This window comes from Stegostoma tigrinum, chromosome 34, assembly GCF_030684315.1.
Source record: "Stegostoma tigrinum isolate sSteTig4 chromosome 34, sSteTig4.hap1, whole genome shotgun sequence".
NCBI classification, from domain to species: Eukaryota; Metazoa; Chordata; class Chondrichthyes; order Orectolobiformes; family Stegostomatidae; genus Stegostoma; species Stegostoma tigrinum.
Window position 1 is genome coordinate 27,537,327 of NC_081387.1, and position 15,867 is coordinate 27,553,193.

General features: G+C 55.9%; 1 protein-coding gene across 1 annotated transcript in view; it reads left to right on the forward strand.

Moving 5' to 3' along the window:
• Positions 1 to 2,845: 2,845 nt before the first annotated feature.
• Positions 2,846 to 15,867, forward strand: part of LOC132206254 (heme-binding protein 2-like) — a 40,428-nt gene continuing 27,406 nt past the window's right edge. The window contains exons 1-2 of the mRNA XM_059639636.1: positions 2,846 to 3,015; positions 3,422 to 3,500. Of these exons, the coding sequence (XP_059495619.1) occupies positions 2,846 to 3,015; positions 3,422 to 3,500 (249 nt within the window). The remainder of the gene's footprint in view (positions 3,016 to 3,421; positions 3,501 to 15,867) is intronic.

Sequence of the window (15,867 nt, forward strand, 5' to 3'; positions counted from 1 at the left end):
CGCACATCCCTGGGCACTACGGGACAATTTAGCACGGCCAATCCTACCCTAACCCACACATCCCTGGGCACTATGGGACAATTTAGCACGGCCTATCCCACCCTAACCCGCACATCCCTGGGCACTATGGGACAATTTAGCACGGCCTATCCCACCCTAACCCGCACATCCCTGGGCACTATGGGACAATTTAGCACGGCCAATCCCACCCTAACCCGCACATCCCTGGGCACTATGGGGCAATTTAGCACGGCCAATCCACCCTAACCTGCACATCCCTGGGCACTATGGGACAATTTAGCACGGCCAATCCCACCCTAACCTGCACATCCCTGGGCACTATGGGACAATTTAGCACGGCCAATCCACTGTAACCTGTACATCCCTGGGCACTATGGGACAATTTAGCACAGCCAATCCACCCTAACCTGCACATCCCTGGGCACTATGGGACAATTTACCACGGCCAATCCCACCCTAACCTGCACATCCCTGGACACTATGGGACAATTTAGCACGGCCAATCTACCCTAACCTGCACATCCCTGGGCACTATGGGACAATTTAGCACAGCCAATCCACCCTAACCTGCACATCCCTGGGCACTATGGGACAATTTAGCACGGCCAATCCCACCCTAACCCGCACATCCCTGGGCACTATGGGACAATTTATCACGGCCAGTCCACACTAACCCACACACCTTTGGGACTGTCGGAGGAAACCGGAGCACCCAGAGGAATTCCACGCAGATTCAGGGAGAATGTTCAAACTCCACACAGACAGTCACCCGAGGGTGGAATCAAACCTGGGTCCCTGGTGCCACGGGGCAGCAGTGCTAACCGCTGTGCCACCGTGCCACCCAAAATCATTCTGACAAAAGGCCTCTTCATTTGAAAAGTATCTGTGCTTTCTCTCTGCACTGATGCTGCCAGGCCTGCTGAGTTTCTGCAGCTCTGTCCCCCGTTTGTTTCTGTATTTTGTACGATTTAAAATTCGGGGCCTCCCATAGAACACAAATGGGGAGGAATTTCCCTCTGTCCAAGCCTCTTCCTTCCCTGGTGTTCCATCCTTCCCCGGAAGGTCAGAGAGATGCAGGAGGTACCTGTCGATGAGTTACTTGCTGAGGGAGCCCTGGGTCACATGTCTGAGCGAGAGCCACAGTTGGGCCCATTCTGTCAATGTCTTTCAGATCCTGGGCTGTGGCCAGCACTGGTGAGGCCCTTCCAAGCTGCAGGGTGTTTAACTGCATTGGGGAGAGGGCCTTCGGCCCATCTAATCTGTACTACTCCTCCAGCAACTGCTTTCTCCTGTCCCATTCTGCAGCCCTTGGCCTGTGGCCTTCTGAGCAGTGACTGTTCCAAACATTCCTCTAAACACTTCCTGACAGTTCCTGCCTTTCCCACCCTGTGGGCCGAAACAGCCTTCCTCAAATCCCGCCCCCCCCCAACCCCGAACCTCCTGCCCCTTTCCTCACACCCCACGCCCTCCATCGATTGACCTTTTCACGAAGGGTTCCGCCTGAGTCAGCAGTTTGTACACCTCGATCAGATTCCCCCTTTTCCCTGCTCTCGGGAGGACAGCCCAAACCTGTCTCCATCGCTGAGACACTCGGTCCCGGGCATCGTGCCAGTGAATGTCCCCCCTGCACCCCATCCTTCCCACAGCGTGGGGACACGGTACCCCCCAGCAACAGGGGCCGAACTAACATCATGTCCAAATCCATCACCAACAGGAGCCCCGATGCCAGCATCCTCTCCCTCTCCCTCTCCCTCTCTCCCTCTCCCTTTCTCCCTCTCCCTCTCCCTCTCCCCCTCTCCCTCTCTCCCTCTCCCTCTCTCCCTCTCCCTCTCCCTCTCTTCCTCTCCCTCCCCCTCTCTCCCTCTCCCTCTCTCCCCCTCCCTCTCCCTCTCCCCAACTCCCTCTCTCCCTCCCTCTCCCTCTCCCCCTCTCCCTCTCCCTCTTCCTCTCCCTCTCCCTCTCTCCCCCTCTCCCTCTCTCCCTTTCCCTCTCCCTCTCCCTCCCTCCCTCTCTCTCTCTCTCAGGCTGGGCACTGGTTGGTCGGTGGGGAGAGAACCACCACCCCCCACCTCTGCCCACCCAGTACCGAACCCTCCGCTCTCCGAGCCCCTGCTGGGAGGTGGTGCAGAGGGGAACACCCTCAAATCTATCCCCGTCTCTGTGGACCAGCTGACCCGGACACTGGGAGACACCAGCAGCAGCAGGGATGGGGCCTGGTGCTCTGAGCCAGCTGGCGATGGTGGTGAGCTCCTGGTTTTGGGGGTGGGGGCCCACGGCCATCGCCAGTACATTCCCTTCCCTTGCTGCACCGAGTGTTATTCACCATGGAGGAGCGCAGATTCATCAGCCGAGGGAGCACGGTGTGTGGTAATCAGCAGGAGCGTTCCTCGCTCGTGTTTAACATGAAGCCACAAGACTTCATGTAAACTGGAATCAATGTTGAGGACTCCCAAACCAACACCCTCCCCACTCTGTACCAGTGAGCCACCCCCTCTGCTGGGTCTGTCCTGCTGTTGGGACAGAACATTTCCAGGGATGGAGATGGTGGTGCGTGGGACATGGGCTGTAAGGTACGATCCTGTGAGTGTGACTATGCCGGGCTGTCGGTGGACCAGTCTGTGGACAGCTCTCCCAGTTTCGGCACGAACCCCCAGAGGGGGGACTTTGCAGGGTGGACGGCGCTGCTTGTGTCGTTTCAGGCGATCTACCAGTTTCATTTCGTTGAGACTTTGAGCGATTGGTATAACTGAGTGGCTTGCTCGGGCCATTTCAGAGGGCAGTTACTGTGGGCCTGGAGTCACGTGTAGGCCACACCAGGTAAGGGATGGCAGTTTCCCTCCCTAAAGGGACACCAGAGAACCAGAAACCAGGTTTCTTGTTCAACACCCACTTCATACTGGGTACACCATCGCCTCTGGACACGGCAACAATTCCAGATTTACTCAACCCTGCTCCCTGCCGGACAACCTCCCGACACTTAACATCGGCGCCTGCGTAATCAGGAACGCCTCCCCGCACACCCCCTCCCCTCCCCTCCCCGGTACCACCCACCCCTCCTCGTGCAATGACAGAACAGGCCCAGCCTCTTCTGCGGATCTTAAAACGACATCCCAGGCGCGAGGCACCACCCTCCCACCCCAACCCCCTCCCAGGCCCGTGAGGGTTCCCGATCGATGCTGACTGCATCGAACTGGGAAGGGCTGTTTTCCTTGGGGAGCGGTGTCAGTGGGATTTGCTGCACATTCCACTCGGATGCCCGGAGATTCCTGTGAGGAGGTAGGTAGGTGGGTGGTGGGGGGGGGCACGGAGAAGGAGGCTGGGGGCTTGGGGGGGGGGGGCACGAATAGACAGTGCGGATTTCGTCGTTGGTTCAGAGGCTTGTGTTGGGAATTTTCCGCAGGATCAGGAGACCGTATTTCTGCTCGGAAGGTGATGACTGCTACTCCTTCGTCACGACCTGCAGGGACTCTGAGTACGAGGTAACGCCAGCGCGATATTCACCAAATCACTCACCGAAACGTGGCTCGGGGTAGGGGTGGGGGGTCACTGCGGGGCCCGCGAACACACCCAGCACCCCCAGGGACCAACAGGCCATAAACAGCCACCGACCGAGTGAACCCCGCCCCCCCCACGCTCAGACAGTGCGTTCCCCTGCACCACACTCTCAGACAGTGCGTTCCCCTACACCACACTCTCAGACAGTGCGTTCCCCTGCACCACACTCTCAGACAGTGCGTTCCCCTACACCACACTCTCAGACAGTGTGTTCCCCTACACCACACTCTCAGACAGTGTGTTCCCCTGCACCACACTCTCAGACAGTGCGTTCCCCTACACCACACTATCAGACAGTGCGTTCCCCTACACCACACTATCAGACAGTGCGTTCCCCTACACCACACTATCAGACAGTGCGTTCCCCTACACCACACTCTCAGACAGTGTGTTCCCCTGCACCACACTCTCAGACAGTGCGTTCCCCTACACCACGCTCTCAGACAGTGTGTTCCCCTGCACCACGCTCTCAGACAGTGCGTTCCCCTACACCACACTCTCAGACAGTGCGTTCCCCTAAACCACACTCTCAGACAGTGCGTTCCCCTCCACCACACACTCAGACAGTGCGTTCCCAAACACCACACTCTCAGACAGTGCGTTCCCCTACACCACACTCTCAGACAGTGTGTCCCCCTGCACCACACTCTCAGACAGTGTGTTCCCAAACACCACACTCTCAGACAGTGTGTTCCCCTAAACCACACTCTCAGACAGTGTGTTCCCCTGAACCACACTCTCAGACAGTGCGTTCGCCTGCACCACACTCTCAGACAGTGCGTGCCCCTACACCACACTCTCAGACAGTGCGTTCCCCTACACCACACTCTCAGACAGTGCGTTCCCCTGCACCACACTCTCAGACAGTGTGTTCCCCTAAACCACACTCTCAGACAGTGCGTTCCCCTGCACCACACTCTCAGACAGTGTGTTCCCAAACACCACACTCTCAGACAGTGCTTTCCCCTGCACCACACTATCAGACAGTGTGTGCCCCTACACCACACTCTCAGACAGTGTGTTCCCAAACACCACACTCTCAGACAGTGCGTTCCCCTACACCACACTCTCAGACAGTGCGTTCCCCTGCACCACACTCTCAGACAGTGTGTTCCCAAACACCACACTCTCAGACAGTGCGTTCCCCTACACCACACTCTCAGACAGTGCGTTCCCCTAAACCACACTCTCAGACAGTGCGTTCCCCTACACCACACTCTCAGACAGTGCATTCCCCTACACCACACTCTCAGACAGTGCGTTCCCCTGAACCACACTCTCAGACAGTGTGTTCCCCTGCACCAGACTCTCAGACAGTGCGTTCCCCTACACCACACTCTCAGACAGTGTGTTCCCCTACACCACACTCTCAGACAGTGTGTTCCCCTACACCACACTCTCAGACAGTGCGTTCCCCTACACCACACTCTCAGACAGTGCATTCCCCTGAACCACACTCTCAGACAGTGCGTTCGCCTGCACCACACTCTCAGATAGTGTGTTCCCCTACACCACACTCTCAGACAGTGTGTTCCCCTGAACCACACTCTCAGACAGTGCGTTCCCCTGCACCACACTCTCAGACAGGGTGTTCCCCGACACCACACTCTCAGACAGTGTGTTCCCCTGCACCACAATCTCAGACAGTGTGTTCCCCTACACCACACTCTCAGACAGTGTGTTCCCCTGCACCACACTCTCAGACAGTGCGTTCCCCTACACCACCCTCTCAGACAGTGTGTTCCAAAACACCACACTATCAGACAGTGTGTTCCCCTGCACCACACTCTCAGACCGTGTGTTCCACTGCACCACACTCTCAGACAGTGCGTTCCCCTACGCCACACTCTCAGACAGTGTGTTCCCCTACACCACACTCTCAGACAGTGCGTTCCCCTGAACCACACTCTCAGACAGTGCGTTCCCCTAAACCACACTCTCAGACAGTGCGTTCCCCTACACCACACTCTCAGACAGTGCGTTCCCCTGAACCACACTCTCAGACAGTGCGTTCCCAAACACCACACTCTCAGACAGTGCGTTCCCCTACACCACACTCTCAGACAGTGCGTTCCCCTACACCACACTCTCAGACAGTACGTTCCCCTACACCACACTCTCAGACAGTGCGTTCCCATACACCACACTCTCAGACAGTGCGTTCCCCTACACCACACTCTCAGACAGTGTGTTCCCCTACACCACACTCTCAGACAGTGTGTTCCCCTGCACCACACTCTCAGACAGTGTGTGCCCCTACACCACACTCTCAGACAGTGTGTTCTCCTGCACCACACTCTCAGACAGTGTGTGCCCCTACACCACACTCTCAGACAGTTTGTTCCCCTACACCACACTCTCAGACAGTGTGTTCTCCTGCACCACCCTCTCAGACAGTGCGTTCCCCTGAACCACACTCTCAGACAGTGTGTTCCCCTACACCACACTCTCAGACAGTGTGTTCTCCTGCACCACACTCTCAGACAGTGCGTTCCCCTGAACCACACTCTCAGACAGTGTATTCCCCTACACCACACTCTCAGACCGTGTGTTCCACTGCACCACACTCTCAGACAGTGTGTTCCCCTACACCACACTCTCAGACAGTGTGTTCCACTGCACCACACTCTCAGACAGTGCTTTCCCGTGCACCACACTCTCAGACAGTGCGTTCCCCTACACCACACTCTCAGACAGTGCGTTCCCCTACGCCACACTCTCAGACAGTGTGTTCCCCTACACCACACTCTCAGACAGTGCGTTCCCCTGAACCACACTCTCAGACAGTGCGTTCCCCTAAACCACACTCTCAGACAGTGCGTTCCCCTACACCACACTCTCAGACAGTGCGTTCCCCTGAACCACACTCTCAGACAGTGCGTTCCCAAACACCACACTCTCAGACAGTGCGTTCCCCTACACCACACTCTCAGACAGTGCGTTCCCCTACACCACACTCTCAGACAGTACGTTCCCCTACACCACACTCTCAGACAGTGCGTTCCCATACACCACACTCTCAGACAGTGCGTTCCCCTACACCACACTCTCAGACAGTGTGTTCCCCTACACCACACTCTCAGACAGTGTGTGCCCCTACACCACACTCTCAGACAGTGTGTTCTCCTGCACCACACTCTCAGACAGTGTGTGCCCCTACACCACACTCTCAGACAGTTTGTTCCCCTACACCACACTCTCAGACAGTGTGTTCTCCTGCACCACCCTCTCAGACAGTGCGTTCCCCTGAACCACACTCTCAGACAGTGTGTTCCCCTACACCACACTCTCAGACAGTGTGTTCTCCTGCACCACACTCTCAGACAGTGCGTTCCCCTGAACCACACTCTCAGACAGTGTGTTCCCCTTCACCACACTCTCAGACAGTGTGTTCCCAAACACCACACTCTCAGACAGTGTGTTCTCCTGCACCACACTCTCAGACAGTGTGTGCTCCTGCACCACACTCTCAGACAGTGTGTTCTCCTGCACCACACTCTCAGACAGTGCGTTCCCCTGCACCACACTCTCAGACAGTGTGTTCCCCTACACCACACTCTCAGACAGTGTGTTCCCCTGCACCACACTCTCAGACAGTGCGTTCCCCTACACCACACTCTCAGACAGTGCGTTCCCCTGCACCACACTCTCAGACAGTGTGTTCCCCTACAGTACACTCTCAGACAGTGTGTTCCCAAACACCACACTCTCAGACAGTGTGTTCCCAAACACCACACTCTTAGACAGTGCGTTCCCCTACACCACGCTCTCAGACAGTGCGTTCCCCTACACCACACTCTCAGACAGTGTGTTCCCCTGCAACACACTCTCAGACAGTGTGTTTCCCTGCACCACACTCTCAGACAGTATGTTCCCCTCCACCACACTCTCAGACAGTGTGTTCCCCGGCACCACACTCTCAGACAGTGTGTTCCCCTGCACCACACTCTCAGACAGTGTGTTCCCCTGCACCACACTCTCAGACAGTGCGTTCCCCTACACCACACTCTCAGACAGTGCGTTCCCCTACACCACACTCTGAGACAGTGTGTTCCCCTACACCACACTCTCAGAGAGTGCTTTCCCCTGCACCACACTATCAGACAGTGCGTTCCCCTACACCACACTCTCAGACAGTGTGTTCCCCTACACCACACTCTCAGACAGTGTGTTCCCCTAAACCACACTCTCAGACAGTGCGTTCCCCTGCACCACACTCTCAGACAGTGCGTGCCCGTGCACCACACTCTCAGACAGTGCGTTCCCCTGCACCACACTCTCAGACAGTGTGTTCCCCTACACCACACTCTCAGACAGTGCATTCCCCTGAACCACACTCTCAGACAGTGCGTTCGCCTGCACCACACTCTCAGACAGTGTGTTCCCCTACACCACACTCTCAGACAGTGCATTCCCCTGAACCACACTCTCAGACAGTGCGTTCCCCTGCACCACACTCTCAGACAGTGTGTTCCCCTACACCACACTCTCAGACAGTGCGTTCCCCTGAACCACACTCTCAGGCAGTGCGTTCGCCTGCACCACACTCTCAGACAGTGTGTTCCCCTACACCACACTCTCAGACAGTGCGTTCCCCTGAACCACACTCTCAGACAGTGTGTTCCCCTGCACCACACTCTCAGACAGTGCTTTCCCCTACACCACCCTCTCAGACAGTGTGTTGCCCTACACCACACTCTCAGACAGTGTGTTCCCCTACGCCACACTCTCAGACAGTGCTTTCCCCTACACCACCCTCTCAGACAGTGTGTAGTCCTACACCACACTCTCAGACAGTGTGTTCCCCTACACCACACTCTCAGACAGTGCTTTCCCCTACACCACCCTCTCAGACAGTGCGTTCCCCTACACCACACTCTCAGACAGTGCATTCCCCTGAACCACACTCTCAGACAGTGCGTTCGCCTGCACCACACTCTCAGATAGTGTGTTCCCCTACACCACACTCTCAGACAGTGCGTTCCCCTGCACCACACTCTCAGACAGTGCGTTCCCCTGCACCACACCCTCAGACAGTGTGTTCCCCTGCACCACACTCTCAGACAGTGCGTTCCCCTGAACCACACTCTCAGACCGTGTGTTCCCCTGCACCACACTCTCAGACAGTGCTTTCCCCTACACCACCCTCTCAGACATTGTGTTCCAAAACACCACACTATCAGACAGTGCGTTCCCCTGCACCACACCCTCAGACAGTGTGTTCCCCTGCACCACACTCTCAGACAGTGTGTTCCCCTGCACCACACTCTCAGACAGTGCGTTCCCCTACACCACACTCTCAGACAGTGTGTTCCCCTGCACCACACTCTCAGACAGTGTGTTCCCCTGCACCACACTCTCAGACAGTGCGTTCCCCTACACCACACTCTCAGACAGTGTGTTCCCCTGCACCACACTCTGAGACAGTGTGTTCCCCTGCACCACACTCTCAGACAGTGCGTTCCCCTACACCACACTCTCAGACAGTGTGTTCCCCTGCACCACACTCTCAGACAGTGCGTTCCCCTACACCACACTCTCAGACAGTGTGTTCCCCTACACCACACTCTCAGACTGTGTGTTCCCCTACACCACACTCTCAGACAGTGCTTTCCCCTGCACCACACTATCAGACAGTGCGTTCCCCTGCACCACACTCTCAGACAGTGTGTTCCCCTACACCACACTCTCAGACAGTGTGTTCCCCTAGACCACACTCTCAGACAGTGCGTTCCCCTGCACCACACTCTCAGACAGTGTGTTCCCCTGCACCACACTCTCAGACAGTGTGTTCCCCTGCACCACACTCTCAGACAGTGCTTTACCCTGCACCACACTATCAGACAGTGCGTTCCCCTGCACCACACTCTCAGACAGTGTGTTCCCAAACACCACACTCTCAGACAGTGCGTTCCCCTAAACCACACTCTCAGACAGTGTGTTCCCCTCAACCACACTCTCAGACAGTGCGTTCCCCTACACCACACTCTCAGACAGTGCATTCCCCTACACCACACTCTCAGACAGTGCGTTCCCCTGAACCACACTCTCAGACAGCGCGTTCCCAAACACCACACTCTCAGACAGTGTGTTCCCCTACACCACACTCTCAGACAGTGTGTTCCCCTAGACCACACTCTCAGACAGTGCGTTCCCCTGCACCACACTCTCAGACAGTGCGTGCCCCTACACCACACTCTCAGACAGTGCTTTACCCTGCACCACACTATCAGACAGTGCGTTCCCCTGCACCACACTCTCAGACAGTGTGTTCCCAAACACCACACTCTCAGACAGTGCGTTCCCCTAAACCACACTCTCAGACAGTGTGTTCCCCTAAACCACACTCTCAGACAGTGCGTTCCCCGACACCACATTCTCAGACAGTGTGTTCCCCTGAACCACACTCTCAGACAGTGTGTTCCCCTAAACCACACTCTCAGACAGTGTGTTCCCCTACAGTACACTCTCAGACAGTGCATTCCCCTACACCACACTCTCAGACAGTGTGTTCCCCTGAACCACACTCTTAGACAGCGCGTTCCCAAACACCACACTCTCAGACAGTGTGTTCCCCTGCACAACACTCTCAGACAGTGCTTTCCCCTGCACCACACTCTCAGACAGTGTGTTCCCCTACACCACACTCTCAGACAGTGTGTTCCCCTACACCACACTCTCAGACAGTGCGTTCGCCTGCACCACACTCTCAGACAGTGCGTTCGCCTGCACCACACTCTCAGACAGTGTGTTCCCAAACACCACACTCTCAGACAGTGCGTTCCCCTAAACCACACTCTCAGACAGTGTGTTCCCCTAAACCACACTCTCAGACAGTGCGTTCCCCTACACCACACTCTCAGACAGTGCGTTCCCCTGAACCACACTCTCAGACAGCGCGTTCCCAAACACCACACTCTCAGACAGTGTGTTCCCCTGCACAACACTCTCAGACAGTGCTTTCCCCTACACCACACTCTCAGACAGTGCGTTCCCCTACACCACACTCTCAGACAGTGTGTTCCCCTACACCACACTCTCAGACAGTGTGTTCCCCTGCACCACACTCTCAGACAGTGTGTGCCCCTACACCACACTCTCAGACAGTGTGTTCTCCTGCACCACACTCTCAGACAGTGTGTGCCCCTACACCACACTCTCAGACAGTTTGTTCCCCTACACCACACTCTCAGACAGTGTGTTCTCCTGCACCACCCTCTCAGACAGTGCGTTCCCCTGAACCACACTCTCAGACAGTGTGTTCCCCTACACCACACTCTCAGACAGTGTGTTCTCCTGCACCACACTCTCAGACAGTGCGTTCCCCTGAACCACACTCTCAGACAGTGTGTTCCCCTTCACCACACTCTCAGACAGTGTGTTCCCAAACACCACACTCTCAGACAGTGTGTTCTCCTGCACCACACTCTCAGACAGTGTGTTCTCCTGCACCACACTCTCAGACAGTGCGTTCCCCTGCACCACACTCTCAGACAGTGTGTTCCCCTACACCACACTCTCAGACAGTGTGTTCCCCTACACCACACTCTCAGACAGTGTGTTCCCCTGCACCACTCTCTCAGACAGTGTGGTCCCCTACACGACACTCTCAGACAGTGCGTTCCCCTACACCACACTCTCAGACAGTGCGTTCCCCTGCACCACACTCTCAGACAGTGTGTTCCCCTACAGTACACTCTCAGACAGTGTGTTCCCAAACACCACACTCTCAGACAGTGTGTTCCCAAACACCACACTCTTAGACAGTGCGTTCCCCTACACCACGCTCTCAGACAGTGCGTTCCCCTACACCACACTCTCAGACAGTGTGTTCCCCTGCAACACACTCTCAGACAGTGTGTTTCTCTGCACCACACTCTCAGACAGTGCGTTCCCCTGCACCACACTCTCAGACAGTGTGTTCCCCTGCACCACACTCTCAGACAGTGCGTTCCCCTGAACCACACTCTCAGACCGTGTGTTCCCCTGCACCACACTCTCAGACAGTGCTTTCCCCTACACCACCCTCTCAGACATTGTGTTCCAAAACACCACACTATCAGACAGTGCGTTCCCCTGCACCACACCCTCAGACAGTGTGTTCCCCTGCACCACACTCTCAGACAGTGCGTTCCCCTACACCACACTCTCAGACAGTGTGTTCCCCTGCACCACACTCTCAGACAGTGTGTTCCCCTGCACCACACTCTGAGACAGTGTGTTCCCCTGCACCACACTCTCAGACAGTGCGTTCCCCTACACAACACTCTCAGACAGTGCATTCCCCTGCACCACACTCTCAGACAGTGCGTTCCCCTACACCACACTCTCAGACAGTGTGTTCCCCTACACCACACTCTCAGACTGTGTGTTCCCCTACACCACACTCTCAGACAGTGCTTTCCCCTGCACCACACTATCAGACAGTGCGTTCCCCTGCACCACACTCTCAGACAGTGTGTTCCCCTACACCACACTCTCAGACAGTGTGTTCCCCTAGACCACACTCTCAGACAGTGCGTTCCCCTGCACCACACTCTCAGACAGTGCTTTACCCTGCACCACACTATCAGACAGTGCGTTCCCCTGCACCACACTCTCAGACAGTGTGTTCCCAAACACCACACTCTCAGACAGTGCGTTCCCCTAAACCACACTCTCAGACAGTGTGTTCCCCTCAACCACACTCTCAGACAGTGCGTTCTCCTACACCACACTCTCAGACAGTGCATTCCCCTACACCACACTCTCAGACAGTGCGTTCCCCTGAACCACACTCTCAGACAGCGCGTTCCCAAACACCACACTCTCAGACAGTGTGTTCCCCTACACCACACTCTCAGACAGTGTGTTCCCCTAGACCACACTCTCAGACAGTGCGTTCCCCTGCACCACACTCTCAGACAGTGCGTGCCCCTACACCACACTCTCAGACAGTGCTTTACCCTGCACCACACTATCAGACAGTGCGTTCCCCTGCACCACACTCTCAGACAGTGTGTTCCCAAACACCACACTCTCAGACAGTGCGTTCCCCTAAACCACACTCTCAGACAGTGTGTTCCCCTAAACCACACTCTCAGACAGTGCGTTCCCCTACACCACATTCTCAGACAGTGCATTCCCCTACACCACACTCTCAGACAGTGCGTGCCCCTACACCACACTCTCAGACAGTGCTTTACCCTGCACCACACTATCAGACAGTGCGTTCCCCTGCACCACACTCTCAGACAGTGTGTTCCCAAACACCACACTCTCAGACAGTGCGTTCCCCTACACCACACTCTCAGACAGTGTGTTCCCCTGCACCACACTCTCAGACAGTGTGTTCCCAAACACCACACTCTCAGACAGTGCGTTCCCCTAAACCACACTCTCAGACAGTGTGTTCCCCTAAACCACACTCTCAGACAGTGCGTTCCCCTACACCACATTCTCAGACAGCGCGTTCCCAAACACCACACTCTCAGACAGTGTGTTCCCCTGCACAACACTCTCAGACAGTGCTTTCCCCTGCACCACACTCTCAGACAGTGTGTTCCCCTACACCACACTCTCAGACAGTGTGTTCCCCTAGACCACACTCTCAGACAGTGCGTTCCCCTGCACCACACTCTCAGACAGTGCGTGCCCCTACACCACACTCTCAGACAGTGCTTTACCCTGCACCACACTATCAGACAGTGCGTTCCCCTGCACCACACTCTCAGACAGTGTGTTCCCAAACACCACACTCTCAGACAGTGCGTTCCCCTAAACCACACTCTCAGACAGTGTGTTCCCCTAAACCACACTCTCAGACAGTGCGTTCCCCTACACCACACTCTCAGACAGTGCATTCCCCTACACCACACTCTCAGACAGTGCGTTCCCCTGAACCACACTCTCAGACAGCGCGTTCCCAAACACCACACTCTCAGACAGTGTGTTCCCCTGCACAACACTCTCAGACAGTGCTTTCCCCTACACCACACTCTCAGACAGTGCGTTCCCCTACACCACACTCTCAGACAGTGTGTTCCCCTACACCACACTCTCAGACAGTGTGTTCCCCTGCACCACACTCTCAGACAGTGCTTTCCCCTACACCACACTCTCAGACAGTGCGTTCCCCTACACCACACTCTCAGACAGTGTGTTCCCCTACACCACACTCTCAGACAGTGTGTTCCCCTGCACCACACTCTCAGACAGTGTGTGCCCCTACACCACACTCTCAGACAGTGTGTTCTCCTGCACCACACTCTCAGACAGTGTGTGCCCCTACACCACACTCTCAGACAGTTTGTTCCCCTACACCACACTCTCAGACAGTGTGTTCTCCTGCACCACCCTCTCAGACAGTGCGTTCCCCTGCACCACACTCTCAGACAGTGTGTTCCCCTACACCACACTCTCAGACAGTGTGTTCTCCTGCACCACACTCTCAGACAGTGCGTTCCCCTGAACCACACTCTCAGACAGTGTGTTCCCCTTCACCACACTCTCAGACAGTGTGTTCCCAAACACCACACTCTCAGACAGTGTGTTCTCCTGCACCACACTCTCAGACAGTGCGTTCCCCTGCACCACACTCTCAGACAGTGTGTTCCCCTACACCACACTCTCAGACAGTGTGTTCCCCTGCACCACTCTCTCAGACAGTGTGGTCCCCTACACGACACTCTCAGACAGTGCGTTCCCCTACACCACACTCTCAGACAGTGCGTTCCCCTGCACCACACTCTCAGACAGTGTGTTCCCCTACAGTACACTCTCAGACAGTGTGTTCCCAAACACCACACTCTCAGACAGTGTGTTCCCAAACACCACACTCTTAGACAGTGCGTTCCCCTACACCACGCTCTCAGACAGTGCGTTCCCCTACACCACACTCTCAGACAGTGTGTTCCCCTGCAACACACTCTCAGACAGTGTGTTTCCCTGCACCACACTCTCAGACAGTATGTTCCCCTCCACCACACTCTCAGACAGTGTGTTCCCCGGCACCACACTCTCAGACAGTGTGTTCCCCTGCACCACACTCTCAGACAGTGTGTTCCCCTGCACCACACTCTCAGACAGTGCGTTCCCCTACACCACACTCTCAGACAGTGCGTTCCCCTACACCACACTCTGAGACAGTGTGTTCCCCTACACCACACTCTCAGACAGTGCTTTCCCCTGCACCACACTATCAGACAGTGCGTTCCCCTACACCACACTCTCAGACAGTGTGTTCCCCTACACCACACTCTCAGACAGTGTGTTCCCCTAAACCACACTCTCAGACAGTGCGTTCCCCTGCACCACACTCTCAGACAGTGCGTGCCCGTGCACCACACTCTCAGACAGTGCGTTCCCCTGCACCACACTCTCAGACAGTGTGTTCCCCTACACCACACTCTCAGACAGTGCATTCCCCTGAACCACACTCTCAGACAGTGCGTTCGCCTGCACCACACTCTCAGACAGTGTGTTCCCCTACACCACACTCTCAGACAGTGCATTCCCCTGAACCACACTCTCAGACAGTGCGTTCCCCTGCACCACACTCTCAGACAGTGTGTTCCCCTACACCACACTCTCAGACAGTGCGTTCCCCTGAACCACACTCTCAGGCAGTGCGTTCACCTGCACCACACTCTCAGACAGTGTGTTCCCCTACACCACACTCTCAGACAGTGCGTTCCCCTGAACCACACTCTCAGACAGTGTGTTCCCCTGCACCACACTCTCAGACAGTGCTTTCCCCTACACCACCCTCTCAGACAGTGTGTTGCCCTACACCACACTCTCAGACAGTGTGTTCCCCTACGCCACACTCTCAGACAGTGCTTTCCCCTACACCACCCTCTCAGACAGTGTGTTGCCCTACACCACACTCTCAGACAGTGTGTTCCCCTACACCACACTCTCAGACAGTGCTTTCCCCTACACCACCCTCTCAGACAGTGCGTTCCCCTACACCACACTCTCAGACAGTGCATTCCCCTGAACCACACTCTCAGACAGTGCGTTCGCCTGCACCACACTCTCAGATAGTGTGTTCCCCTACACCACACTCTCAGACAGTGCGTTCCCCTGCACCACACTCTCAGACAGTGCGTTCCCCTGCACCACACCCTCAGACAGTGTGTTCCCCTGCACCACACTCTCAGACAGTGCGTTCCCCTGAACCACACTCTCAGACCGTGTGTTCCCCTGCACCACACTCTCAGACAGTGCTTTCCCCTACACCACCCTCTCAGACATTGTGTTCCAAAACACCACACTCTCAGACAGTGTGTTCCCCTGCACCACACTCTC